The sequence below is a fragment of the Danio rerio genome, chromosome 10 (assembly GCF_052040795.2).
Source record: "Danio rerio strain M-AB ecotype USA chromosome 10, GRCz13ab, whole genome shotgun sequence".
In the NCBI taxonomy this organism is placed as follows: domain Eukaryota; kingdom Metazoa; phylum Chordata; class Actinopteri; order Cypriniformes; family Danionidae; genus Danio; species Danio rerio.
In genome coordinates, this window is record NC_141030.1 from 46,613,225 (window position 1) to 46,631,903 (window position 18,679).

General features: G+C 37.0%; 1 protein-coding gene and 1 long non-coding RNA gene across 12 annotated transcripts in view; one reads left to right on the forward strand and one right to left on the reverse strand.

The window, feature by feature from the left end:
- The window catches only part of rhobtb2b (Rho related BTB domain containing 2b), a 29,955-nt gene extending 14,461 nt beyond the window's left edge, over positions 1-15,494 (forward strand). For 3 of the 11 annotated variants that reach the window (XM_087271371.1, XM_087271375.1, XM_087271373.1), the window contains 6 exons: positions 66-547; positions 3,532-3,650; positions 4,974-5,124; positions 8,125-8,213; positions 8,927-9,032; positions 10,166-11,894. In XM_087271371.1, the coding sequence (XP_087127497.1) occupies positions 66-547; positions 3,532-3,650; positions 4,974-5,124; positions 8,125-8,213; positions 8,927-9,032; positions 10,166-10,386 (1,168 nt within the window). In that variant the 3' untranslated portion in view covers positions 10,387-11,894. Of the gene's footprint in view, positions 1-65; positions 1,554-2,465; positions 3,330-3,531; positions 4,093-4,702; positions 5,473-8,124; positions 8,214-8,926; positions 9,033-10,165; positions 11,895-15,307 lie in introns of those variants that run through there. The other 8 variants (XR_015501520.1, XR_015501519.1, XR_015501518.1 and 5 more) reach the window with 8 other exon arrangements.
- LOC147835178 (uncharacterized) lies at positions 12,526-17,071 on the reverse strand. The gene is made up of 2 exons (XR_015501569.1): positions 14,607-17,071; positions 12,526-14,239 (listed from the first exon to the last, which is right to left on the reverse strand). It is a non-coding gene; the product is annotated as an uncharacterized LOC147835178 (long non-coding RNA).
- Between the last annotated feature and the right edge of the window lie 1,608 nt (positions 17,072-18,679).

The following is an 18,679-nucleotide window of genomic DNA, read 5'->3' on the forward strand; positions in this document are numbered from 1 at the left end:
GAAGCATTTACTGCATTTTAACTGATGACAATACTAATTATGTTCATATTTGTCTTGTCTGACAGTGAAAATTCAACCTCACATCAACATCCCGTGTCCGAAAGCATAGATGAAGACAGTACGGTGAAAATGAGGGCCTGTATTAGCGACGGGACCCTGACTAATGATGCTCCCCTGGAAATGAGTCACGGAGGGAGACTTTCGTCAGCTTTGGGTCGTGCTTTTATCAGCATGAGGAGAGAAAGCGTTCAGGATCCCGTTACGCTTGTTTCTCGACCAATGACAGTGGTGCATTTGGATCCCTCAGTGCTGTTTGGGCCGTTTGCTGTGGTCCTGCGCTATCTCTATACGGGACGGCTGGATGAAAATGAAAAGGATTTGATGCACATTGCTCACATCGCGGAGCTGCTGGAGGTGTTCGACCTGCGCATGATGGTCGCTAATATCCTTAATAATGAAGCGTTTATGAACCAGGAGATCACAAAGGCTTTCCATGTGCGACGCACCAATCGGGTGAAGGAGTGCTTGGCTAAAGGAACCTTCTCAGGTTGGAGTTTTGTTACTGTGATGCTTGATTTGGGGGAATTGATTATTTTTATTGTGAACATATTGTTAATATACAGTATATATCATAATATATCTATACTGTACTAATACTACACTATAAAAATATCCGTTAATTAACAGTTTCCATATTTTGTTATTCACAACTGTTTTCCGTTTATTATTACAAGGTGTTTGTAGTGTAATATACAACATCAACCCTGACAATATAGCACTGCAAACTATTAAACATGTTAATAAAAATCACTTTTAATGCTAAAAGCTGTTGGAAGAAAGATCAAGATCATGCAGTAGATCATGCAATTCAAAAGCACAAATAAACAGGAAAAAATAAAAATCATGAATCACAAAATTCAGAAAACTGCTAATTTACAGATTTGTTTTTTACAGACTAGAGCAGGGGTGATCAAACTCGGTCCTGGAGAGCCAGTGTCCTGCATAGTTTAGCTTCAACTCTAATCAAAAATACCTAAACATGCCAATCAGTGTCTTCAAGATCACTAGAAATCTATAAGCAGATGTGTTTGATTAAAGTTGGAGCTAAACTAGAGAATTATAATAATTATAATTATTTTTTTTAATGTTGTTATTACCAAAATTCACAAATATTATATTAAAACTATTGTACTAAAAGAGTCAAATAAAGTAATACAAAGAACTAGGCAGCATTTGCTATTATATACAGTATAGCTAAAATAATAGTAATAATTACTGATTTACTAAACAACTATTGGAATGGTTTACTGCTAAACAATACAAAAAAATCACAATGTTTTCTGATTATTTATTATTATTATGACTTATGATTACTCATATATATACACACACACACACACAAACACACACACACACACACATACACAGTTGAAGTTAGAAATATTAGCCCCCCCCCCTTGAAAGTATTATTTTTTTTATATTTCCCAAATGATGTTTAACAGAGCTAGAAAATGTTCACAGTATGTCTGATAATATTTTTTCTTCTGGAGAAAGTCTTATTTGTTTTATTTAGCTAAAATAAAAGCAGTTTTTAATTTTTTTAGGTAAAAATTATTAGTCCCTTTAAGCTATATATTTTTCGATAGTCTACACAACAAACCATCATTATACAATAACTTGCCTAATTACCCTAACCTGCCTAGTTTACCTAATTAACCTAGTTAAGCCTTTTTAAATGTCACTTTAAGCTGTACAGAAGTGTCTTGAAGAATATCTATCAAATATTATTTACTATCATCATGGCAAAGATAAAATAAATCAGTTATTAGAGATGAGTTATTAAAACTATTATGTTTAGAAATGTGTTGAAGAAATCTGCTCTCCGTTAAACAGAAACTGGGGAAAAAATAAACAGGGGGGCGAATAATTCTGTATATACACACAGTGCTCAGCATAAATGAGTACACCCCCTTTTGAAAATGAATGTTTTGATTCCTGTTTCAGTGAATATAGACAATCATTTTTGATGCATTTAAACAAAACCATGTCCATTAAATATCTTCACTATTAAAAAAAAAAAACTAAAGGCTGCTTTTATTCTAGCTGAGGTAAAACAAAAAAGACTCTCTAGAAGAAGAAATATTATAGGAAACACTGTGAAAAATTCTTGAATCTGTTAAACATCATTTGGTAAATATTTGAAAAATATAAGAAATTCACAGGAGGACGAATAATTCAACTGAATATAAAATATAAAATGATAATATAAAAAAAAATTAAAATTAAAATTATAAAATTTTGGCAAATTTGATTATTGAGATTAGTTTTCAAATTTGTAACCTGTAAATCAACTATGATAGTTTGACTATTTTGTTGTAGAGCCACATACAGTTTATGTCAAAATTATTAACCCTCTTGTGAATTTTGTTTCCATAATTTTTTTCAATTCCAATTTTTTCTTTTAGATAAAGTATGCATGTTTTTTGTCTGGTTTAATAATTATTTTTTTTACTATATTAAGGTCAATACTAATAGCTATAATACATTCATTAAATCATTCATTTCCTTTTCGGCTTAGTCCCTAGTAGTCCCTTATTAATCTGCGGTCGCTACAGCAGAATGAACCGTCAATTTATCCAGCACATGTTTTACACAGCGGATGCCCTTCTAGCTGCAACCCATCACTGGGAAACACCCATACACCCTCATTCACACACATAAATTACGGACAATTTTAGCTTGTTCAATTCTCCTATAGCTCATGTGTTTGAACTGTGGGGGGAAACCGGAGCATCCGGAGGAAACCCACAGGGAAAACATGCAAACTCCACACAGAAATACCAACTGACCCAGCTGAGGCTCGAACCAGCGACCTTCCTGCTAAGAGGCGATTATGCTACCTACTGCACCACTGTGACGCCCAGCTACAATACAAAACAATATAGTAATTCATTTTCTTTTAGGCTTAGTCCCTTTATTAATCCGGGGTCCCCACAGCGGAATGAACCGCCAACTTATCCAGCATATTTTTTCAGCAGCGGATGCCCTTCCAGCCGCAACCCATCACTGGGAAACATCCATACCTACTCATACACTATGGACAATTTAGCCTACCCAATTACGCAAACACGGGAGAACATGCAAACTCCACACAGAAACACCGACTGACCCAGCCGAGGCGCGAACCAGCTAATTAAGTCTTTAAGCTGAATACTAATATCTTGCAAAATAACTAGTCACATATTTTATTCTGTCATCATGGCAAAGACAAAATAAAAGTACTTATTAGAAATAATGAGTTATTAAAACTATTATGTTTAGAAATGTGTTAAAAAAAAAAAAAAAAAAAAAATATATATATATATATATATATATATATATATATATATATATATAAAAGAGTTATAATTTCACAAAAGCTCAAATAACTGTGACTTCAACTCTGAATGTGTGATTTTTAGTTCTATATTGATTATAGCTGCAAAAATGATAAGTTTGCATGATTAAAGTTTTATTTTCTTGCTTTCTCAGATGTGGTTTTTCAGCTAGATGACGGCACCGTCGAGGCCCATAAACCCCTGCTCATCTCCAGCTGCGATTGGATGGCTGCTATGTTCGGTGGGCCTTTTGTGGAGAGCTCCACTAAAGAGGTGAATAACAATCATCATATTAAGGCTGCACGATAATGGAAAAAAAAAAGAAGTGATATTTAGTTTTTCTGTTATATGCATCGTGATAGGAATATAATTTCACAATATGACTTCAGTAACTGGAAAGAATTCATAGTGTTATATTGATCGGAATGATTTGTGTAGGGGAGTGTATCTGTATTTTGTATAAAATATACACAATTATCCAAAAATATACCAAAATAAAAATAAAGCACAGAGATAAATCAATAACAACTGGCTATAAATAATATTAAATAGGGTGTATGCCGAGCTAGTGTGTTTCCCACAGGTTTCTCATTACGATGAACTTCCGGTGACCTGTTATTGTGTGTTTTTTCCATTTTTTTTGGTTCCTTTTACAGCATAGATGTTGTAATGTTATTAAAATACATTCAGTTAAACAGACTTTGGCATTAATTTAGTAGCTTAAACGTAAAACGAGACACAAAGACGTTTACTCGCACGCGCCCGTCAGAATCGGCAGGCTGGCGCAGAAGCTCCATTAATTATACTGGGGTAAAATAAATGCTCATATTATAAAAACATGGAGGTGGAAAATGTAATTTAATGCAGTGCTTCTTGTACAATCTGAGACCCACTTTATATCAGATATCACTCAGCCAGTGGAGATCGCTGATATTTAAAGAAATCAGACCTTAAACGTGCCGATTTTGCAATGGTATTCAGTTCACCGGAAGCGATTAACTGGCAAATTAAAAGTCCTATTAGCATGCTTCGGCATGTATCCCATAATACTGGTTAATATCATCATAACAAAGTATTAAAAGTAAGTTGAACTGTATCGAGGTAAAAAAAAACAACAACAACATACAGTCTTTATTGTAGAAAGAATTCATTCATTCATTCTCTTTCCGGCTTAGTCCCTTTATTAATCTGGGGTCGCCACAGCGGAATGACCTGCCAACTTATCCAGCACATGTTTTACGCAGCGGATGCCTTTCCAGCTGCAACCCATCACTGGGAAACCCCCATACACTTTCATTCACACACATACACTACGAACAATTTAGCTTACCCAATTCCCCCTATAGCACCCGGAGGAAACACAATGCCAACATGCAAACTCCAGCTAGAAATGACGACTGACCCAGCTGAGACTTGAACCAGCGAACTTCTAGCTGTTACAGCGCTATCCATTCCACCACCCTCATCGCAACACAGATGTTACATATACTGCCAAACACTATCACTGTGTATTCCCTAGTGCTTTTGTCTTCATGTCGTACACTGATCATCTTTGTATTGATCTTTTGTGGTGTGTTACTTTGGCTCCACACACAGGTGTTGTTCCCGAACACCAGCCGCAGCAGCATGCAGGCGGTGCTGGAGTATCTCTACACGGGACGCTTCTGCTCCAGACCTGACCTGGATACCATGGAGCTCATCATTCTGGCTAATCGCCTCTGTCTGCCGCATCTAGTCGCGCTTACAGGTCATTATCTTCTCAATGATGACTGACTAAACACTGTAGAGCAGGGGTGCCGAATTAGGCCCGCAAACAGGTTTAATCCAGCTCGCAAGATGATTCTGTAAAGTACAAAAACGAGCTGCAATTTTTCAATAAACGAAGCTGCTGTTCCAATTGTGTCCACTGGATGGCGCAGCTTCAAACGGTTAATTTCATCTGATAAAGCAGGGGTTCTCAATCGGTGAGCCGTGGCCCACTAATGGGCCTAAGCGATCCTACAGGTAGGCCACGAGATTATTAAATCTCAATATAATAATATAATGTTTGGATTTCATTATTAATATGCTGTATTAAAATGAACAAAGTAATGCACTTTCTCAAGTTCTGTGACTGATTACTAGTTGGCAACATGTAAGTTGGTTCATTCACAAACTATGCGTGAAGTGAAAGTCTCTCTTTGTGTATTATTGTGTGAACTATTTAATATATCTGCATATTTGTCCAAATTAATGTCCTGTGATGTATAACAGATGCGTGCCCATATAGGATCTAGCGAAGCCCAGTGGTGTTTCTGTCATATACAGTAAGTTAACTTGCATATGAGCTTCAGACGCCATTTGGCGGTGATGTTCACTGTTTCTGTCAGCGATCCCCCAATAATATCCAGCTGCAAACTCAACCGCTATCAGATCAACAGATTTAGGGTGTTTACTGTATTTAACGTCTGTATATTTTTATATTTAATAGTAGATATTCAGTCAGTTTAGCTTAAAGCAGAAGCTGCTCTTTTGCAGTCTGCCTGTTGACCTGTGGTTCTCTTTGAATCTGTGTATGTTTAAAAAATAAATAAATATATATATATTTATATGTACAGTTTTAATTTTATATATAATTAAATTTACATAAAATCATAGATTTTTTTAATTTTTATAAAATGCCGATAATAGAAAATAATAGAAGGCACAACAAATAAAGACAAATAGATATGTATAATACATTTGTGCATATATAATACATATATTTATAATAAATAAAGGTTTAAATGAGCATTTCATACAAATATTTTTGAGAAAAGTTAGTTTTTCAGGTGGGCCTACAAACATTGATCAGAAAAAGAAGTGGGCCCAACGTGAAAAAGGTTGAGAACCCCTGCGATAAAGAAGCTTTTGGATCGCAGATATAAGTGAACAGCGGGGTGGGGGAGGTGGTCGAGCGTGGATAAAAGTTTAGGGGGTGGTTGGGGGGTGGGAGATGTAAAGTGTAGAGGGCTGGGGGGTCGCTCATAAAAGTAAAGAGCCGGAAAGGGGGGGGGGGGGTCGCGATTATAAGTGAGGGGCGGGGGCGGGGTTTGATGCGGGCCCTTGATAAGATCTCTGGGGCCCCCCTAAATTAATGGGCCCTTAGAATCGTCCTAACTTACCCCCCTTGTGGCGCCCCTAACTCAACTATCATTTGATAGAGAAACAAATCATACTAAATTGTACGAATGAGATTGGATGAATCCATATGTATTAGCAACTATATTAAAAAGTTTGGAATTTCTGTGAGATGGTGTTGTCCTCACGCTCCAGCTTTATGCTTTATGTTGATCATATTAAAACAAAGAAAACAATCTGAAGTTGTTTTTATGTTGTATACACCATGATTTTACTGGTCCGGCCCGCTTGGGAATAGATTTTCCTCCATGTGGCCTCTGAGCTAAAATGAGTTTGACACCCCTGATGTGTCAGTATAATATATATATACAGTTGAAGGCTGAATTATTCGCCCTCTTCTATATTTTTTGCCCAGTTTCTGTTTAACGGAAAGATTCGTTCAACACATTTCTACACATAATAGTTTTAATAACTCTTTTATCTTTGCCATGATGACAGTAAATAATAATTGACTAGATATTCTTCAAGACACTAGTATTCAGCCTAAAGTGACATTTAAAGGCTTAACTAGGGTAATTAGGGTAAAGTTAGGGTAATTAGGCAAGTCATTGTATAACAGTGGTTTGAGCATTATTAGTCTTGGATTGTCTGCAGAACAAAGGGGTGAATAATAATGACCTTAAAATGGGTTAAACAAAATTACAAAAAAACTGCTTCTATTCTAGCCAAAATAAAACAAAATAAGACTTTCTCCAGAAGAAAAAATATTAGAGGAAAAATTGTGAATTTTTTTTTATTAATCCTTTTCAATATGCTGATTTGGTGATGGTATTTCTGCTTTATGCCGAGTTCAGACTGCAGGATTTTCAAAGTCGTCATGTCACAGATGTTTTCACACTGCATGACTATCTGGGCTAGCGTTTTGTCGCTGCTTTGTTTACACTGCAAGATGGATCGACGACTAGGGGGTTTCACACTGCATGACTTTACAATAGAAAGAATCGCCGAAAACTTCGTCCAAACTGCGTCTCACAGCCAAAAACACGTCGTATATCTTTTGTTTTTAACTACATAATGAGGAAGAAGCCTTTAATGGGGTAGAAAATGTACATATTTGCTCACCTGGGTTTAAAGGGAATTAGCCATTTCTCCTCAACTTTCTTTTTTAACTTTCTGTATTGAACGTCAAACAGACACGGGTAAACAAACCTCTACTAGTTATTCCTCCATTTCTTGGATCCAAATAAACTGAAAATGAGCGCTTTTAACTTCTCCCTCAACCTCCAGCTGGCCAGCAGGTACACACACACACAGACACACACACACAAGTGAAAGTTGCTCTCTCATTGGCTGTAGGTGATCGCTGATGTTATTTTCAGTCAAAACTCATTTCACACAGCATGATTTGAATCGCCGACAGCTCCAGATATTCAGCACGCCAAATATCTCGCAGGCTCTCAGATTGCGTCTTTGATCGTTCATACTGTGTGATTGTCACTCACGTGCATGAGCACAGATTTGCCTGTAATTTCAGGCATTTGTCGGCGATTTCTCAAAACCTCGAGTCAAAATCAGGGCTAAAATCACACAGTCTGAACTAGGCATGAGTTGTCTTCCAGGGTTGTGTTAATAGTGTGTGTTTCTGCAGAGCTCCACACTGTGACTGTGCTGAAGGAGAGCGCTGCGGCGGGCACAGACATTGATGGAGACGTGCTGCTGTATCTAGAGATGGCTCAGGTAAAAATACAACTGCAAACTTGAGCAGCAATAGTCAGTGAATTTAGATTTTAGATTTCAACAGAATTAATCTCATGTACGATCTGCAAGATGTTTTCACGGCTGACCAGGAGGTGGCTCTTGTCCACACAGATCTGCACACATTAATGAAATGTGTGTGAAGTCTGTACGCGAGAGAATTTTTTAAGAATCCATGATGATTTAACTTTGCATGCACTTCACAAATTAAAGACGCTGCATTGGGTGACAGTGGCTCAGGGGTTAGCACTGCAAGATGGTCGCTGGTTCGAGTACCGGCTGGTTTCTGTGTGGAGTTTGCATGTTCTCCCTGTGTTGGTTTCCTCCGGGTGCTCCGGTTTCCCCCACAGTCCAAACACATGCGCTATAGGGGAATTGATCAACTAAATTGCCCGTAGTGTATGTGTGTGAATGTGAAAGTGTTGGGTGTTTCCCAGTACTGGGTTGCAGCTGAAAGGGCATCCGCTGTGTAAAACATATGCTAGATAAGTTGTTAGTTCATTCTGTTGTGGCGACCCCTGATGATTAAAGGAACTAAGCTGGAGGAAAATGAATGAATGAATGAATGAAGAGCCTGCATTGTGAGTATTGTTGGTGCTGAAATGTTATCTTGTGTAAACGGTGAATTAAATGTCATATCAGTGTGGTGTCTAGATGAGGAACCACCTGATAACTTTTGTTTTTGTGTGTTTTAGTTCCACTGTGCCGAGCAGCTCACCAGCTGGTGCCTTCATCACATCTGCACCAACTACAACAACGTGTGCCGCAAGTTTCCCAGAGACATGAGGGCCAAATCAGCAGGTACTGCAGGAAGAAGAGCTTCATTTACAGTTGTGTTGTTCAGATTGAATACCCTTTCATTATGTTGGTGGCTGTTTATGCCCCACTTATAATTAGGGGCCAAGCTACGTATGTGCGTAGGCACCTATTGCTTTCGTTAGCGTTCCTATTATTCTTCTTCTTCCGTTTCTTCCGCCGGATTTTAATATAGGCGTATGCGGGAAAGTTGTATAATTTGGCACAATGATAGAGGACAATCTTAACATTAATCAGACCAAATATGAAGTCTCAAAATCAAACTCTCTAGCGCCACCACTTGTCCAAACTTTCACGTACGTTTATCATAACTTTTGAACCGAATGCGCTACAATCAAAATTCTTTTTTTTCTCTGATTCCTTGGCTCAGTCCGATTCAAACTCACCCTATGACGGCATTTTCCGTCATACATTTTTTGCCTGCTATTTGAAATTTTTGGAAAAACCTAATTGATCAAACTCGTCCTAGGCCGTTACTCTGATTTTCACCAAAATTGAATCACAGGATCTACAGACCATGCCAACCAAAAGTTATGGAATTCAAGTTGATTAGACCAACCGTTTTCGTTTAACTTGTGATCAATTTTAACGAAGAACTTGCGAAAATGGACTTGAGGCGATATCTCCATAACACATTCACCGAATCACCCCAAACTTGGTGTGTGCTATGACAACTAGGGTCTGAGGTTATATGCGGAGTTTTGGCGCACTGCCACCTAGTGGTCAGAGATATAAAAAACTTGCTTTTTTGGTTTATAACGTCTCAACCTTTCGTCCGAAACTCATAAAACTGGTCTCATTACATCCAGCAGAGCATGTCGAGTCAAATGATGTCTGATTTTCACAAGTCAGACATTTTGGGCGTCGCCCATTTAAATTTTTGCCCAAAAATGCTATATTTTACCAACATATTCACATATCATTACAAAACATGGTATGATTCAACCCCATGCCCTGAAAGTTCTCAAAAACTTCTGGAGCAGCGCCACCTTTTGGCCAAAAGTGCTTGGCCCCTTAATTGCTGCTTGCAGCTATATTTTGTTTTTGCTATTGTTTAATTTGATGCTATGGCAGTTGTGTGTGTTGTGTTTTAAACTCCTTCAATGGTGTTTGTTTAGAGAACCAGGAGTACTTTGAGAAGCAGCGCTGGCCGCCGGTCTGGTTCCTGAAGGAGGACGATCACTATCAGCGAGCCCTGAAGGAGCGCCAGCAGGAGGACAGTCTCAACCTGAAGAGGCAGAGCAGGAGGAGGTGGACCCTGAGGAGCATACAGAGCCCTGCGCCGCCATCATCACCTTCATCATCACCATCATCATCAGGCTCATCTGCTATCATCTGACACACTGACTGACCTTCATCATCATCATCATCAGGCTCCTCTGCTATCATCTGACAAACTGACTGACCTTCATCATCATCATCATCAGGCTCTTCTGCTATCATCTGACACACTGACTGACCTTCATCATCATCATCATCATCAGGCTCCTCTGCTATCATCTGACAAACTGACTGACCTTCATCATCATCAGGCTCTTCTGCTATCATCTGACACACTGACTGACCTTCATCATCATCATCATCAGGCTCCTCTGCTATCATCTGACAAACTGACTGACCTTCATCATCATCATCATCAGGCTCTTCTGCTATCATCTGACACACTGACTGACCTTCATCATCATCATCATCATCAGGCTCTTCTGCTATCATCTGACACACTGACTGACCTTCATCATCATCATCATCAGGCTCTTCTGCTATCATCTGACACACTGACTGACCTTCATCATCATCATCATCAGGCTCTTCTGCTATCATCTGACACACTGACTGACCTTCATCATCATCATCATCATCATCAGGCTCTTCTGCTATTATCTGACACACTGACTGACCTTCATCATCATCATCATCAAGATTCTCCGGTATCATCTGACACACTGACCTTCATTATCATCATCAGGCTCTTCTGCTATCATCTGACACACTTACTTTCATCATCATCATCATCATCATCATAATGCTCCTCCGCCATCATCTGACACACTGACTGACCTTCATCATCATCACCATCATCATCCTCAGGCTCCTCCGCCATCATCTGACACACTGACTGACCTTCATCATCATCACCATCATCATCATCAAAATCCTCCACCTTCATCTGACACACTACCTGACCTTCGTCATCATCACCATCATTATCAAAATCCTCTGCCATCATCTGACATACTGATTTTGACTGACCTTCATCATCATCACCACCACCATCATCAGGATCCTCCGGCATCATCTGACACATTGACCTTCATTATCATCTTCTTCATCCTAGCCATCATCATCATCATCATCAGGCTCCTCTGCTATCATCTAACACACGGACCTTCATCATCTTCATCATCTTCTAGAGTTGTCAAAAGAAGTTGGTACTAAACTATTATAAATGCCCCTTTCCTGCCAAAACTAAAGTCATTTATAGTAAATACTGTTTTTACCATGTACCATATACTGTGTACACACACACATATATATATATATTATTTACAACTCTTTGTTAATGAATGCTCCAGCATATTACCTATAGTAAACCTGTACTAAAGTAGTGTACTTGAGTTTTTACTACAGTAAACTGTGGTGTATTGCAGTACAATATTCACTATAGTTGCGGAAAACTACAGTATTGGGTCATTCGTTTATATAACTATAGTTGTTGTGTTACCATAGCAACTGTAGAATCACCGTAACAGATTATTTATTTATATCACTATAATTATTGTTACCATAGCAACTGTTGAATCACAGTAACAGATTATATGTTTATATCACTTATAATTGTTACCATAGCAACTGTAGAATCACCGTAATTATTTGTTTAAATCACTATAATTATTGTTACCATAGCAACTTTAGAATCACCACAACAGATTATTTGTTTGTATTACTATAATTATCGTTACCATAGCAACTTTAAAATCACCATAACAGATTATTTGTTTATATCACTATAATTAATGTTACCATAGCAACTGTAGAATCACAATATATATATATATATATATATATATATATATATATATATATATATATATATATATATATATATATATATTGGTTGAAAAACGCTAGTATTTACTATAAATTACTATAGTAGGGCTTAAACACTTCTGATTGGCCATTGGTTCACATGCTCATCAGATAAGACTGTGATTGGCTATTTTTTTATATATAATATAGTTTTTGTTTTATTAATTATATTAATTATTATAAAACAAATTTTATCACATATATACATTTTTTTTTTACCTTTAGCATCAATTTAGTTTGCCTATTTAATAATTTAAATGTTTTAAAATAAACATTTTAAGCTTTAAATTTGAAGCTTTATTTTATTCACCAAAAAATATGTTTTCGTCACACATTTGACATCAAGGCCAAAAGAGATTCCTAAGATTTGAACTATTTCAAGTTAATTATAAGTAATTAGCTTAAGGGTCATTTACACAAAACACATTTTTCCATTCAAAAGTGCTACTTTTCCATCTTTCTAACGCTCTAGATAGACTTGCATGACTGTTGTGTTCACACCAGACGCAGAACGCACAAATAAATTGTGATATTTGCGCATAAATATATGCTTGAACATTTTGAGTTTTGAGTTTACTCTCTTCATTTGCTCGTCAATTTCACTTCTGCGAATTCTGTCTGCCCTCTGACTCTAGCTTCGTGGCTAAATGGCTAACATGGATTTTATTAAGATAGTAGCTGTGCTTAATGTGCTTTAGGAAGGCTGAAAAACAGCGTAGATTCGTTTGGAGCCTTGTATAGTCCTCTAGATCCTTTCAGAGGTGCACCCAACTCTATGAGTTCATCAACTCCTCCAGAAACTATAGCTGGATGATAGAGCTTTCAGTGGTGCTTCAGACTGAGCCAAGCCCAGTTTGATGAACTGTTGTCCGGTGTTAGCAGGAGGAATTTAGCTACGTCATAATCACGGCCCTACCATGAAAAGCTCATGATTGGTTAACGTGGTGTGAATGTCCATTACAATTCAAATTTTTCAACTTCGATTTGTGTAAAACACGAGATACGCATATTAAACATGTTAATCGCTGTTGGCGCCAGTGATGTAGTGGTTAGTGCGTCGACACATGCACTCTGGTGTTCACGGCGACCCGAGTTCGATTCCGCCTTGCAGTCCTATGCCGATCTTTCTGCGTCCCATGCTTTCCTGTCAATTCTCTCAACTGTCCTGTCTAATTAAGGTGAAAACCCCCCAAAAAATATAAAAAAAACCCCCCAAAAAACATGTTAATCGTTCAAATCGTGCTATAACAACGTGCATATTGTGCCGGAGGATGTCTATTTGCATCTTTGCATTGACTAAATGACTCGCGCTTGCCGCTTTAGCCCCATCTGCTGTGAATGCAGCATTACATTCACATCTTGAATGTGTGTTGTGCTATTAGGATGCTGTGTCAAATGAAGAGTTGAACCTTTTACACAGCACCACTCATCGATGTCATTTCCAAAGCGGTGGACCAATCAGAAATGTTGAAAGCTTCTATTTACACTCGCAAGTTGGCATGACAACTGTTTATTTTACAGGACCATGGCGGAGGAGGTGCTTTTTGTTAGTTTTATAAAACATTCCTAAGTGCCACGTCTCACATTTTTTGATGCGAAGAAGTCTCCTATGTAAATGACCCCTAAGTAGTGTGGTTTAGTTAGAAGTGTTTTCCTGACCTGCCACTGAAGAACAACAAAAGCTGTTCAAGAATTAAACTGAACCTGTCTGAACAGATCGCTGTGCATTTTTAGCCAATAACGCTTTATTTTTATTACTGTACCTGTAATGACTGCTGTGAATCAGATCACATAAATATACAGTATGCCACATGAGAAAATACTACAGTGTTTTTCAATTATACTGTAGTGAAGTGCATTATACTGCAAGTACTATATTATTTACAACTCTTCAATAAAGACTGCTCCAGCATACTGTAATATTAACTATAGGGAACTGATCAACTGTAATAATACTGTAGTATACTTTAGTTTTTACAACAGTTAACTGGTGTATTGTAGTATAATATACCCTACAGTTGTAAAAAACTATAGGATTGGGTCATTCGTTTATAATACTGTAGCTAGGTTGTTAGGTTACCATAGCAACTCTAGAATCACCACAACTGATTACTTTGTTTATATTGCTGCAGTTGTTGTGTTACCATAGCAACTACAGAATAACCACAGCAGATTAATTTGTTTACTGTTGTTGGTGTGTTACCATAGCAACTGTAGAATCACCACAACTGATTACTTTGTTTATATTGCTGCCGTTGTTGTGTTACCATGGCAACTACAGAATCACCACAGCAGATTAATTTGTTTACTGTAGTTGGTGTGTTACCATAGCAACTGTAGAATCACCACAACTGATTACTTTGTTTATATTGCTGCCGTTGTTGTGTTACCATGGCAACTACAGAATCACCACAGCAGATTAATTTGTTTACTGTTGTTGGTGTGTTACCATAGCAACTCTAGAATCACCACAACTGATTACTTTGTTTATATTGCTGCAGTTGTTGTGTTACCATAGCAACTACAGAATAACCACAGCAGATTAATTTGTTTACTGTTGTTGGTGTGTTACCATAGCAACTGTAGAATCACCACAACTGATTACTTTGTTTATATTGCTGCCGTTGTTGTGTTACCATGGCAACTACAGAATCACCACAGCAGATTAATTTGTTTACTGTAGTTGGTGTGTTACCATAGCAACTGTAGAATCACCACAACTGATTACTTTGATTAACTTACTGTGGTTTTTAGGTTACCAAAGTAACTGTAGAATCACCACAACTGATTGTTTTGTTTATATTAGTAATTGTATGGTTTCTTTAGAAACTAGAGAATTACGAAAACAGATTTATTTGTTTATATTGTTGTTTTTTAGTTACCATGGCAACTATACAATCACTACAACAGATTATGTTGTATAGTTGCTATGGTATTCCAAAAGCTGCAGCAATATAAACTAATTAATCTGTTGCGTTGATTCTGATCACCACACCAGATTAATTTAAGTGCTTCACTACAGTATGATCTAAAACACTAGAGGATTTACTACGAATTACTATAGTATTTTTGATGTGGGTGATGTGATGACAGCAGGTCTGAGTGACTGTAGAGTTGAGATTATATATATCTGTATATACTGTACTGTACTGTCTCAATGTGATTTCCTCTAGATTCTGCTGGCGGAGTCTCCTCATGTTTCAGTTATGAATCGAGACGCTAATGAAGGGATTCTTCATGCTTGTTTGCACAATGAAATGAAAAGTTATTAGTAACTGAGTTTTTCTCTCGCATGTCAGCCTTTCTTGCAGTTCCAAGTTTGTAACTCAGAATCGTAATAAATATGATCGCCTATATCAAGTAAGTGCTGCAATTTCAATAAATTCACAATTAAGGGATTTTTAAAAGAAGGGTTTTTAGCTCACGTTTACTTTTTCCTCACAGGTCTGACATACAGTTTTTGCAGTTAGAACAGTATCATGTAATTCTGACAAACCCCCCCCCACGTTTGACTTTTTTTGGTCTCAAAATTCTTATTTTTCTGACATTTTTAAATCGCATTTTTAACATTTTCCCTCATTTTTCTGATTTTTTTTATTAACTTTTTTTTTTCAGTTATCACGTTCTCCCCTCACATTTGTAAAAAAAAAAAAAAAAAAGTCTAATACATGTCCTCAACTGTAAGATGTATTTCTCTCACATTTCTGAGATTTTTGCCTAATTTTTTCCTTTTATTTCTCAAAAAATCTGCCATTTTTCCTTAAATTTCTGGAAACTTGTTTCAAATTTACATTTTCCCTCATTTCTGGCCATTTTTTGTTCACATCTTTTCAAATTTCACTCTCAGTTCTGACTTTTTTTCTTCTCACATCTGTAACATTTTTTTCTGACATATTTACTCAAATGTCCAATATACTTCCCTTGCATTTCTGAGATTTTTGCCGTTTTCAGATAATTTTTTTTTTCCAAAAATCTTCCATTTCCCTCACATTTCTAAAACATTTTTTTTTACATTTTTGATTTTTCTGACATTTTATTGACCAAAACGTTGACATTTTTCCCTTAACAGTTCACATATTTAGTAAGAATTTTTTATTTTTGCATTTTGCCCTCACTTTTCCCACACAGTTTCTCAATTTTGTCACTTTCAGATTTAAAAAAAAAAAAAACTTTTCAAATTTTTATTTTCCCTTACATTTCTGGCCATTTTTTAATTCACATCTTTTTAAATTTCACCCACAGTTTTTCTCACATTTGTAACATTTTTTTCAGACATATTTACTCAAATATCTAATATTTCCCTCGCATTTCTGAGATTTTTGCTGTTTTTTCCTCACTTTTCAGATAATTTTTTCTTAAGATCTTCCATTTTCCCTCCTTTTTCTAAAACCTTTTTGTTCCTGACATTTTATTGACCAAATCTTTGACCTTTTCCCCATCACAGTTCACATATTTAGTTAGAATTTTTTATTTTTGCATTTTGCCCTCACTTTTCCCACACATTTCTTTGTTTTCTCAATTTTGTCACTTTCCCCTTTTGATTGCTTCATATTTCACATTTTTATGTATTTTCTCCCCATAGATTTCCATTCATACGCACATGCATGCATCAGACTGGAAACGCAAGCTCGTGCGACAAGTTTCACAGTTCACTGCATTGCAAAGTTCAAGCTTGGTAAACTCTTACCTGCAAAATTGCATCGCGTGACTGCGTGAGACCAATCGAAGATCAAAACATGACCTCTCTGGACAGAAATGTAAAATATGGAGAAATCACCCACTCTTTTTTTTGCATCTTTTTATTAACATTTTACCTATTAATCACAAAATGCATTGAAACACACCAACAGACAATGCCCATTTCTTTAAAGCTAAAGAAAAAAAATTATGAATTAATAAACAGAATACGTACATGCATGCATGCATAATAAAATTACAATAAATATAAAATAGCAATGATTTGTTTTTGTTTTTTTTATCTTTCATGTTGCAGTTCAAGATTTTCTGTATAAATTGGACTAAAATGATCGATGATTGATCAGAAGTCCCAGCCGGACTCTTCATCAGCCAGAGGATCATCAGTGTCTTCTGGAAAACAGTCAAAGTTACTGAAACCCTGCAAAAGAATTTCAATTACAAAACATCTGTCAAATGATTTATTACAAACACGATTCAGGTAGACATAAACAGCCACAGAAAGACTTTTTACAATGTCTTTTACAGCTTTTACAATGTAGATTGTGTCAAAACAGCCTAACAGAAGATTATAGTAGATTGAAACAGTGTCAGTTCAGTTTTCAGAGTTGAAGTTCAGTGTGGTTTAATAATCACTGCTGAGAGTTCAAACACTGAAGAGTAAATCCATCAATGCGCAGCTCTACAGATCCCAAACCAAGCAAGTCAGTGGCGACAGTGGAGGAACAAACTTCACCAATTGACCAAAGTGAAGGAAAAAACCTTGAAAGAAACCAGGCTCAGTCCAACACCACCATTTCTCCCTTGGTTTCGGCTACATTCATTCTTCATCCCGCCATGGCTACATTACAGCTTCTCATTCAAAACATTAGATTTTTTTTAACAGCGGGTTATAAATGCACCAAAACGTATTAAAAGGTAAGTGAATGATAACAGCGCAAGCTTTTCTGTAACTAGCCAGCAAACACGACGTACAGCCGTTTCACTTTACTTCAGGACGCATTAAGACTCTCTGTAGGTGTATTAGAAACATACTCCTAGCAAATCTAATAAATGCTGGAGACATACTCGTTAGATAAACGCGCTAAATCAAACTTCAGCAGAGTTTCTTTGAGAGGGCACAAGAAGATCTGCGCGCTCTTGAAGCGGCTTATATTTGAGGCAGCGTGCAAGAAGTTTTGTGCACGAGCAGAGGAAATCAGCGCGCAAGCAAAGAGATCCGCATGCTGCAGGCTATTACATAAACACGATCTCGACTTCTAATGCTGCGCTCATGACATTTGTCGTTGAAATAACGCCACAGGTTAGTAGATCTGTGTAAAAAAAAAGGCCTGCCGCCACAGCTGGAAATAATCCTAGAGGAAACACTGTCTCCTATAGCCAAACGTCTTGTGCAGAGCTTCAGATTAGGCTTCAGATTAGGCGTCGGATGCTGGAGAAAGCTGAACGCCCAACATGGAGAAACTGCAGGTCTGAGTAGGTCACCGGCGGGTGTTAAGGATGATCAATGCACAGATTTGTCTGTCACTAGCAGTGGTGTAAAGTAAATGATTACACATACTCAAATTACTGTATTTGAGTAGTTTTTACTTTACTTTTTACTTTTCCTTAAGTACATTTTTAGTGCTGCATCTGTACTTTTACTCCACTACTTTCCTTCATCCTGCAGTCACTACTTTATTATTTTTTTGTCTATGGGAATTATTAAAATCAGTCCTGTGACTCCTGTCCAATCAAATCACACGTAGAAGGTCAATCGCATCATAATGAACTACCTCAAAATAGGGTTGATCAAAAGAAATATATTAATGCAATTCAAATATATAATATATGAGTTGATGTTTACTTTA